This window comes from Oncorhynchus kisutch, linkage group LG9 (assembly GCF_002021735.2).
Source record: "Oncorhynchus kisutch isolate 150728-3 linkage group LG9, Okis_V2, whole genome shotgun sequence".
NCBI lineage: Eukaryota > Metazoa > Chordata > Actinopteri > Salmoniformes > Salmonidae > Oncorhynchus > Oncorhynchus kisutch.
In genome coordinates, this window is record NC_034182.2 from 12,671,326 (window position 1) to 12,682,852 (window position 11,527).

The window sequence follows — 11,527 nt, forward strand, 5'->3', positions numbered from 1 at the left end:
CAGATGCAATTTGTCAAATTACTGCAAAAGCAAAAGCATCATTTCCAATCCTTAACTACTTAGTCATTTCCCATCCTTAACTACTTAGTCATTTCCCTATTCATTCCCATAGTGGGTTATAAATGATGCAACTGATATGTCAATTTTGGCAAATGCCAGATGGGCTGGACCATTTTTTGTTGTTGGGTGGGCTGGTTGAAAATTGACAGCAATGTATTTTATTTTTTTTTTACATAAAAAATACAACAATGAGCAAGGTAACATGGCCAGCGGTATACTAATCTATAATAAGGGTTTGGCTGATCAGTCGGCAACGGCCAAGATCATGGATCGTAAAAAACAAAGGGTGCCTATAAATGTAGAAAGAGCACATTCTACATTGTCACTTCACTCAAAACAAATGTGTGGTGGCTAAAACCATGATTTGGTCAAACAGTAAAGTGTATTCTCATGATTCCTGTAATGAAAGTGTCTGTCCTGCCCATGTGTCTGCCCTCGCTGGGGCCTGCTGCTGTGATGAGCGAGCCCCTCTCCTATCCCCCCATCAGCTTGAAAGACAAATGCGTTCTGATTGTATAACATTGAAAAATGCAATTGTGGAAAAAGCATAGCTTTGGAAGCTTCGTTCCCTTCTTCTCTGACGAAGAGAGGAGGGTCTCCGCTTTCTGTAGGTATCATTGTATTTATCAACTCTCAATATTCAGCTCAATAACTATTTTGATATGGCGAAATGCGCACCGGATATTGCGAGGGCCTTATGGGTAGGTCTCATGAGTAGGATGTTCAATTTACTGTTGGATGAATACATGGCTACTATCGGTGTGTATTATATTTAGAGTTCGCTATCTAATTAACTCATTTTGTGTTTTCACTTTCTCAGGTTTTGAACCCTAAATTAATGATCCTATTATATGAGTTAGTGCACATAAAGATGTATGTAATTCATCTCTTTTGGAAAAAAGGAGGAAATTCTGGTGTCCCATTTGACTAGGGTGACCAGTCGTTCGTGATTTCCGGGGACAATCTCCGATTTTAGAGCGTTCCCTGAAATTGTCACCGATAAGCCCTCAGAAAGAAAACAACAACTCTGGAGTTAAATTGAGGCAGATATTTCAATAATCAAACGCTGTATCCAATCATCATATTTGAATGTAAAAATGATGTCTATATCCCTGTTCCAAACTCATTTGCTCCCGCGGTTTCGCCACAGACCTTTTATGAGAATGTTTGATCAGTAAAACATTGTAACCCCCCATGACTAGAACTACGCCCATGACTAGAACGTGCATCCAACAGCATAGGCTACCAAACTTGTGTGATTGTAAAATGACTAGATAGGCAAAGATTAAGAAAACTGTGGAGGGGCAGTTGCTTTCTGTGCTGTAAATAATGCAAGTATTTCAAAGTACTAAAGCGAAATGTTATAGTTTAATATCTGTATTTCCATCCATGCCATTGTTGTAGATTTTTTTTTGTCAACTTGAAATTCATGACAATCACTGGATTGCACATGAAAATATCTTGGATCATGCATTCCTGCTTGGATGTGTTAGATGAATTCAGGCCTATGAATGACTTTGTCTGACCAGATTACCAACAAAGTTAGTGACACCAGGGGGAAATTAGTTGGCTGTGCGCATAGTGCTGTGGGCTGGTGTGAATAAAACGCCAGGGCCGAAATCTTGTCCCAGTCCGCCCCAGCTCTGCCCTACTTTTACCATGGTGATGATGCTGCAGCGGAGTGAGGAGGAGCAGGAGTATCCCACAATGCCCTTGTCGGGGCCGGAGATGGATGCTGCCTGCTGCAGCTCGTGAGCTTCTGTTGAGCTGACGCTTGTTGTTCCTGCCGCAGCTCGTGCTGCCATTTCCAGACGGTCATCTCCGACTAGCCGTTCGCGATCACTGTCTCGTGCTTGACGGTGCGGCGAACACAGATCCCCGCCGCTTTGGGTTCCTTCAACAAACGCGACCATAAAAAGGACGGACACTGTCATCCAGCGATACCCACCGTAGACCGTCTCTGTCTCCCGGAGTAGCCGGGGAGAGGGGGTCCAGCGCCAGCCGCAGCATGAGCATGGACCCCCTGGCCAAGCCCTGCCCGTCCCAGGCGGAGCACACCCCCGGGACCTTCAGCGGCCGGCTGACGGCGCTGGAAGCTGCCGGGGAGGACAGCGAGTCCGGCTGCGGCGAAGAGGAGGCCATGGGGGGCAGCGATACGTTCACTAGCCTCGTCGAGATGGAGGTGGAGACGCTGGAGGAGAAATTAAAGGGTCTGGCTTTTAGGAAACAGACTTCGTATAGGTGAGTCAACGGTAGAAGGCTAGCCTTCAGGAATAAGGGCTAAACGTTATTTGGATAAAACATAGGTTTTAGACAGCAGAGAGGAAGATGGGATTAGAGGACTGTAACGTTAGATAATTCTCTGCCCATTTACATTCACTTGGGCTGTTGTTTGTATTGGCAAACATTGACAAAAACACAATCGAACACACAAATAGGGAGAAGAGAGAGGGATAGCGCATTTGATAGCGCACATATTTCTGACATAAGGTCCTCTGAAATACTGTATTATTACTAATATGGTAGACTATTACATTATTAAATTGTGATAACTATCAGAGTAGGTTATTTCTCCCTGACTGAACCACGCATTGGCTTTTGAGCACACTGGCATTCTGACCTAGTGTCCATAGTGTGTGTGCAAATGCGTATTGTTGTATTTTCTGTGTCGTTTTTCTGTGTGTTGTCGTGTGTGGAAGGGGGGTTATCTTTATGTGTGTGTGCCCAACAAAACCCAGAGGAAGCTATAGCTTTCGTTCTGATTTAGTGAGAGATGGAGTGTGTGTGTGGTCTTGCATAGCGTAGTGTGTCGGTCAGCCTGCCTCTTGTATTGGAAAACGGTCTGCTTTGGAGGTCAAATCAATATCGCCTAATGATTTGTTGGCCGTTTGTTTTTTGTGGAGAGATGTTGAAATCTTTAGTCTGTCTGTCTGACTTCTGGTTTGTAGTAGCCATAGTGAATGAATGCATCATGATTTTACATGCAGCTCCTGTGTCTGTTTGAAGGCCAAGCTCTCCGTGGTCTAAGTGTGTGATTCAAACAAACCTGAGAAATGATACCGTTGAACATGAAAGGCTCTCTCTCTCTCTGTGTGTGTGTGTGTGTGTGTGTGTGTGTGTGTGTGTGTGTGTGTGTGTGTGTGTGTGTGTGTGTAAAACAATGACTCCTTTCAGACCAGTAATAGGTACCCCCTTCACCAGTCTGTAATAGTGACACTGCCCCCAGGGGGCAGACCACAGCTGGAGAGTGTGTATTGTGGTAATCAGGCATGAGTGTGTAATTGTGTGTCTCTGTGAGTGAGTGTCAATAAATACATTTGATTGATTGATTGAGATAGACATACAGACAGATATATAGATAATAGAGAGAGTGTACTTAGTGTGTTGTATCCCCACATTGAGCTGACTCCCACTGGGTGAGTGGTCACACAGGACTGTGTTCCCAGAAAGCTCTCGGCCCTTTCATCTATTCTGAGACGTCTATGTCTGCTACCCATAAATAAACAGCGCTCAGACACCCAGCGGGTGTGTGTGTGTGTGTGTGTGTGTATGTGCAGTGGTGGGAAAAAGTACCCAATTGTCATACTTGAGTAACAGTAAAGATACCTTAATAGAAAATGACTCAAGTAAAAGTGAAAGTCACCCTGTCAAATACTACTTGAGTAAAAGTCTAAAAGTATTTGGTTTTAAATATACTTAAGTATCACAAGTAAATGTAATTGCTAAAATATACTTAAGTAAAAGTATACATAATAAAACAATTCCTTATACTAAGCAAACCTGATGGCACCGGTTTCTTGTTTTTTAAAATGTATTTACGGATAGCCAGGGGCACACTCCAACACTCAGGCATCATTTACAAACAAAGAATGTGTGTTTAATGTGTCCGCCAGATCAGAGGCAGTAGGGATGACCAGGGAGGTTCTGTTTATAAGTGTGTGAATTGGACCATGTTCTCTCCTGCTAAGCATTCAAAATGCAACGAGTACTTTTGGGTGTCAGGGAAAATGTATGGAGTAAAAAGTACATTCTTTTCTTTAGGAATGTTGTGAAAGTATAATAAAATACAGATACCCCAAAACACTACTTATGTAGTACTTTAAAGTATTTTTACTTAAGGACTTTACACCACTGTGTGTGTGTGTGTGTGTGTACGCAAGTGTGTGTTTGCATGCGTTCGCATGTGTGCTTGTCTGTGTTGTATGTGGGGTAGCCGATCTCCCAGAGGAGGATGTTCAAAGCCTCTCTCTCTCTCATGTGGGATAAAATCGTTTTTACTTCATCCCCAACCAGGACACCCAACAACAGAGAGAAGATTAACAACCACACAGAGAGAAACAGGACAGGATGGAAAAACATCAACTCTGATGTGCTGATCTAGGATCATTTTTGCCTTTTAGATCATAATGAGTACGATTATATGGACAGATCCTAGATCAGCACCCCTACTCCGAGACACCTTCTGGATATGGTTCCCTAATTGCAGTTCCTGCCTGCAGTAACTGAAGGAGGAAGCATTGAACTGACCAGAACAGACAGACGCTGACAGCAAAATTGTTACGGCCCAAATCCAGCCCGCATCTGTTTGGCCCAGTTACCATTTATTGTTATTATCGCCCAGAATTGGGTCAGATCTGTTTGCCATGAAAAGGCCACAACATCCATAACCCAGACTCAAATATTGGCGTAAAACTCTCCAGGAGGCCTGTTGGGATTTAATCAGTTATCACAGTGAGAGAGTAGAGCGCTCAGCCTGTGACTTCAGAAAGAGACTTGTGCTCTTCTGAACAGCCCATCAGAGTCCTAATTGTAGAATTGTTCAGATGACACATTTTCCCAACCCGAAACCGATGAACAGTTCAACATACAATATGAATGGCTTTCTGTTCCTGACAAACTCTGAGTCATAGGCCTTTTCTTGTTTGGGCAAAAGAACGTGCCCTGTTTTCTCTCCTCCGTCCTCTCTCCTCCGTGACCCCGGAAACTGATAAGTGGCCGAGTTGTCGAGGAGTGTGTCATTTCCGTTAGTAGGCAAACGGAAGACGGCCCTTCCCTCCTTGATAGCGTCCTTTTGGTGAGGAAGCACAAGTCTATCCTACCGCGGAAGAGTTTTGAATCAGATCAGTTGCATTGTCGGAGGAGAAAAGCCAGCACACATTTAAAAACGATATGCTACTTATCCTTGTATTTATAAAATGTTTTGCACATAAACTTCATTTATTTCTTATAACTTTACACATTTATTTTGGGACACACCCCTGTAAACGTCATTTGCCTGATGGCACGCGAGAAGAAGGAGCTTCCCGTTTCATACAGGCGCATTTTTCCGTCCACGTTCACTCTCCACGTCGCCTCTCCTTGATTACCTTTGACTTTTTCTTCCCAAAAGGAGGAGAGAGAGAGAACGGAGGAGAGAGGACATGAGCCTACAGGCTGATCTAGGGCTACTGTGTCTCTAAAGCATCATACAGTATGTCAACTGAGCTGCCACCAACTTTAAGGAGACAAAACCTTATCCCTAACTGAAACGATAACAAAGCGTTCTCCCCGCCCCTGTGTCGCCAAAAAAAGGAAGGGAATGATGCTGGAGAAATGTAACCACTCTCAAATTCATAGGCATCGTTATGGATGCAAGGGCTGACATCCATGATTTTAAATGTGTAGTTTTAACCATGTTTTGAGGTTATTACAGTGTTTGTTTACATTGTTTACGTTGTTTACAAACGTATATTTTGGCTTCTAATGGGGAACAACAGTTGAAATAAGCTCAAGAGGCATTTATAGGTTATCGTCTTCAAGAATAATGGGTATATATCATTGATTTATAAGTCCAAAGATGTATATATCAACTAATGATTCTAGCTTTAACTTTGCACTGGGCTTGGTAGTGGTTGTATGTCCTTGGGAAGAGCCTGGGCCTGGTAGTGGTTGGATGTCCTTGAGAAGAGCTTGGGCCTAGTAGTGGTTGGATGTCCTTGAGAAGGGCCTGGTAGTGATTGGATGTCCTTGGGAAGAGCCTGGGCCTGGTAGTGGTTGGATGTCCTTGGGAAGAGCCTGGGCCTGGTAGTGGTTGGATGTCCTTGAGAAGGGCCTGGTAGTGGTTGGATGTCCTTGGGAAGAGCCTGGGCCTGGTAGTGGTTAGATGTCCTTGAGAAGAGCCTGGGCCTGGTAGTGGTTGGATGTCCTTGAGAAGGGCCTGGTAGTGGTTGGATGTCCTTGAGAAGAGCCTGGGCCTGGTAGTGGTTGGATGTCCTTGAGAAGGGCCTGGTAGTGGTTGGATGTCCTTGGGAAGAGCCTGGGCCTGGTAGTGGTTGGATGTCCTTGAGAAGAGCCTGGGCCTGGTAGTGGTTGGATGTCCTTGAGAAGAGCCTGGGCCTGGTAGTGGTTGGATGTCCTTGGGAAGAGCCTGGGCCTGGTAGTGGTTGGATGTCCTTGAGAAGAGCCTGGGCCTGGTAGTGGTTGGATGTCCTTGGAAAGAGCCTGGGCCTGGTAGTGGTTGGATGTCCTTGAGAAGAGCCTGGGCCTGGTAGTGGTTGGATGTCCTTGAGAAGAGCCTGGGCCTGGTAGTGGTTGTATGTCCTTGGGAAGGGCTTAGGCCTGGTAGTGGTTGGATGTCCTTGGGGAGAGCCTGGGCCTGGTAGTGGTTGTATGTCCTTGGGAAGAGCCTGGGCCTGGTAGTGGTTGGATGTCCTTGGGAAGAGCCTGGGCCTGGTAGTGGTTGGATGTCCTTGGGAAGAGCCTGGGCCTGGTAGTGGTTGGATGTCCTTGGGAAGAGCCTGGGCCTGGTAGTGGTTGGATGTCCTTGAGAAGAGCCTGGGCCTGGTAGTGTTTGGATGTCCTTGAGAAGAGCCTGGGCCTGGTAGTGGTTGGATGTCCTTGAGAAGGGCCTGGTAGTGGTTGGATGTCCTTGGGAAGAGCCTGGGCCTGGTAGTGGTTGGATGTCCTTGAGAAGAGCCTGGGCCTGGTAGTGGTTGGATGTCCTTGAGAAGGGCCTGGTAGTGGTTGGATGTCCTTGAGAAGAGCCTGGGCCTGGTAGTGGTTGTATGTCCTTGGGAAGAGCTTAGGCCTGGTAGTGGTTGGATGTCCTTGGGGAGAGCCTGGGCCTGGTAGTGGTTGTATGTCCTTGGGAAGAGCCTGGGCCTGGTAGTGGTTGGATGTCCTTGGGAAGAGCCTGGGCCTGGTAGTGGTTGGATGTCCTTGGGAAGAGCCTGGGCCTGGTAGTGGTTGGATGTCCTTGGGAAGAGCCTGGGCCTGGTAGTGGTTGGATGTCCTTGAGAAGAGCCTGGGCCTGGTAGTGTTTGGATGTCCTTGAGAAGAGCCTGGGCCTGGTAGTGGTTGGATGTCCTTGGGAAGAGCCTGGGCCTGGTAGTGGTTGGATGTCCTTGAGAAGGGCCTGGTAGTGGTTGGATGTCCTTGGGAAGAGCCTGGGCCTGGTAGTGGTTGGATGTCCTTGAGAAGAGCCTGGGCCTGGTAGTGGTTGGATGTCCTTGAGAAGGGCCTGGTAGTGGTTAGATGTCCTTGAGAAGAGCCTGGGCCTGGTAGTGGTTGGATGTCCTTGAGAAGGGCCTGGTAGTGGTTGGATGTCCTTGGGAAGAGCCTGGGCCTGGTAGTGGTTGGATGTCCTTGAGAAGAGCCTGGGCCTGGTAGTGGTTGGATGTCCTTGAGAAGAGCCTGGGCCTGGTAGTGGTTGGATGTCCTTGGGAAGAGCCTGGGCCTGGTAGTGGTTGGATGTCCTTGAGAAGAGCCTGGGCCTGGTAGTGGTTGGATGTCCTTGGGAAGAGCCTGGGCCTGGTAGTGGTTGGATGTCCTTGAGAAGAGCCTGGGCCTGGTAGTGGTTGGATGTCCTTGAGAAGAGCCTGGGCCTGGTAGTGCTTGTATGTCCTTGGGAAGAGCTTAGGCCTGGTAGTGGTTGGATGTCCTTGGGGAGAGCCTGGGCCTGGTAGTGGTTGTATGTCCTTGGGAAGAGCCTGGGCCTGGTAGTGGTTGGATGTCCTTGGGAAGCGCCTGGGCCTGGTAGTGTTTGGATGTCCTTGAGAAGAGCCTGGGCCTGGTAGTGGTTGGATGTCCTTGGGAAGAGCCTGGGCCTGGTAGTGGTTGGATGTCCTTGGGAAGAGCCTGGGCCTGGTAGTGGTTGGATGTCCTTGGGATGAGCCTGGGCCTGGTAGTGGTTGGATGTCCTTGGGAAGAGCCTGGGCCTGGTAGTGGTTGTGTATGGGAAATACAAGACAGAATTTGTTGTCATTATTCAAGGCTGACTTTGAGCAATACAACCTCTCTCTCTCTCTCTCTGTCTCTCTCTCTCTCTCCCTCTCATCTCTCTCTGCTGTACCATGCAATGGGCTGTACAGCAGGGAGGAAGTACATCCCCTCCGTTTCCTCACTAACTTATTCACGTGCAGCAGAGAGAGCGTGCTGCTGAAGCCACCGTTTTATACAGATGAATACATAATGATAACACACTGAACGTTGACTGTCTAGTGCAGGGGAAGAGAGGGCTTACAACTGTCTGCTTCTATCTGGCCTGTTTCAATGACCCCCCCCTCGTCCGCTCTCTCCATCTCGTTCTCTCTCCATCTCGTTCTCTCTCTGTCCTTCTGTCCCTTCGTTCAGTGACTCCTCGTGTATTCCTAAAGCAGGCAGCGGGCGTAGGGAGCAGCCGGACGGATGGACAAAATTAAAAGACAGATCAGGGCCCAGGCGGTGACCCCTTCATATGAACCCTTTGATTACTGAGGGAGAGGAGGAGTCGATCATTCTCTGTGGGTTGTGATTACTGAGGGAGAGGAGGAGTCGATCATTCTCTGTGAGTTGTGATTACTGAGGGAGAGGAGGAGTCGATCATTCTCTGTGGGTTGTGATTACTGAGGGAGAGGAGGAGTCGATCATTCTCTGTGAGTTGTGATTACTGAGGGAGAGGAGGAGTCGATCATTCTCTGTGAGTTGTGATTACTGAGGGAGAGGAGGAGTCGATCATTCTCTGTGAGTTGTGATTACTGAGGGAGAGGAGGAGTCGATCATTCTCTGTGAGTTGTGATTACTGAGGGAGAGGAGTCGATCATTCTCTGTGAGTTGTGATTACTGAGGGGGAGGAGTCGATCATTCTCTGTGAGTTGTGATTACTGAGGGAGAGGAGGAGTCGATCATTCTCTGAGTTGTGATTACTGAGGGAGAGGAGGAGTCGATCATTCTCTGTGAGTTGTGATTACTGAGGGAGAGGAGGAGTCGATCATTCTCTGTGAGTTGTGATTACTGAGGGAGAGGAGGAGTCGATCATTCTCTGTGAGTTGTGATTACTGAGGGGGAGGAGTCGATCATTCTCTGTGAGTTGTGATTACTGAGGGAGAGGAGGAGTCGATCATTCTCTGAGTTGTGATTACTGAGGGAGAGGAGGAGTCGATCATTCTCTGTGAGTTGTGATTACTGAGGGAGAGGAGGAGTCGATCATTCTCTGTGAGTTGTGATTACTGAGGGAGAGGAGGAGTCGATCATTCTCTGTGAGTTGTGATTACTGAGAGTTGGTTTTGTGCGAGAAGGTGGATAAGCTGCTGAGTTTCTGGAGTTTTGGCAGCCCGTGAATGTGCTGAAAGGCATTGGAGCTGTGTGTATTTGAGCTGCGTGTGTGAGATGGTTGGGTGTTCTGTGTGTGTGTGTGTGTGTGTGTGTGTGTGTAGGGGTTTTAATCGTGTGTGTAGGGGTTTCAAGCGAGTCTGCGAATCGCTTGCATGCATACACCCGCGCAGAACGCACACAGTACGCACACACACACACACACACACACACACACACACACACACACACACACACACACACACACACACACACACACACACACACACACACACACACACACACCAGGATGTTAGTAGTGTGATACATCCTCCTCTCTTTCCTCCTCATTGTGGGTTGTAATACCCTGTTCTGGTTGTCCAACACTGAGATGTGTGAGTGTGAGTGAGTGAGTGAGTGTGTGTGAGGTGTGTGTGAGTGAGGTGTGTGTGTGCATGCCAGTGTTTTATTTGATGGGAGCAGGTCTGTGGGGCAGGTCAGACACACAGACAGTGTCTGATAATACGTGCGTAGGTAACCGTCAGTCTTAATCTGTGTGGTGAAGAGAGGAATGGGGGGATGTCTGTTTTAGGAGTAGAGGACAGATTATTCCTTTAAAAGGTCTCTCTGTCTCCTGGTGTTTTCCAGAGCAGCGCTGAGGTTGGGGCTGGCGACTGGTGTTTTCATCCCATAATGCAGTGTGATGAGGCATTAAGGGGATTGGATGTTCAGGCTGCGTGGAGTCAGTCTCTCCTTATTTGGTGTTTGTCTGGCTGTAAGAGGCTTTTCCTGCTGCCTGCCCCCCCCCCCCCCCCCCCCACAGGCCCTACTACAGCCCCAAGTTTCAGCAGGATTCACTAGGCCCCAGAGTGGATGGCTGGGCAGGAACAGGTGTGGTGTGTGCCTGTTAAACCTACTGTTTGTCTGTCAGACAAATCCCCCCCCCCTCTCTCTCTCTCTGTGCTGTCCAGTCCATCTGGCAGTGCCACTGAGCTGAGACTGACTCCATCACTGTGACACATGTCTGGCTGAGAGCGAAAGAGAGGAGAGAGAAAGAGAGAAAGAGAGGGAGAGGAAGAGAGGAGAGAGAAAGAGAGGGAGAGGAGAGAGAAAGAGAGGGAGAGGGAGAGAGGAAGAGAGGGAGAGGAGAGCGAGAGAGAAAGAGAGGGAGAGGAAGAGAGGAGAGAGAAAGAGAGGGAGAGGAGAGATAAAGAGAGGGAGAGGAAGAGAGGAAGAGAGGGAGAGGAGAGAGAGGAAGAGAGGGAGAGGAGAGAGAGGAAGAGAGGGAGAGGAGAGAGAGGAAGAGAGGGAGAGAAGAGAGAGGAAGAGAGGGAGAGGAGAGAGAAAGAGAGGGAGAGGAGAGAGAAAGAGAGGGAGAGGAGAGAGAAAGAGAGGGAGAGGAGAGAGGAGAGAGGGAGAGAGGAGAAGCGAGGGAGAGGAGAGAGAGGAAGAGGAGAGCGAAAGAGAGGATAGAGAAAGAGAGGGAGAAGAAAAGAGAGGGAGGGAGAGGAGAGAGAGAGGGAGAGGAGAGGGGGGAGAGGAGAGAGAAAGAGAAAGAGAGGGAGGGAGAGGAGAGAGAAAGAGAGGGAGGGGAGAAAGGGAGGCAGAGAGAGGAAAGGAGGCGTATACACACCTCTCACATCCTCATCCTAGTGCATGAGGTGCCAGTGTGTCAGGGTTTATGTGTGAGCAGAGCGTGTTTGTGTGAGTGTGTGTGTGTGTGTCTGTCAGCAAGTGAGGCATTAGCTCTGAATCGAGAGTCATCTCTCTGAGTGCTGAGGGACTAGCAGTGTTCTGTAATCCTACCAGTCATATATATATATATATATACACACACACACACACACACACACACACACACACACACACACACACACACCACACACACACACACACCACACACACACACACACACACACAC

General features: G+C 48.1%; 1 protein-coding gene across 5 annotated transcripts in view; it reads left to right on the forward strand.

The window, feature by feature from the left end:
- The first annotated feature begins 1,691 nt into the window (after positions 1-1,691).
- LOC109896321 (diacylglycerol kinase iota) overlaps positions 1,692-11,527 on the forward strand; it is a 48,746-nt gene continuing 38,910 nt past the window's right edge. For 3 of the 5 annotated variants that reach the window (XM_031831904.1, XM_031831903.1, XM_031831905.1), the window contains exon 1: positions 1,830-2,301. In XM_031831904.1, the coding sequence (XP_031687764.1) occupies positions 2,069-2,301 (233 nt within the window). In that variant the 5' untranslated portion in view covers positions 1,830-2,068. Of the gene's footprint in view, positions 2,302-11,527 lie in introns of all 5 variants that reach the window. The other 2 variants (XM_031831901.1, XM_031831902.1) reach the window with 1 other exon arrangement.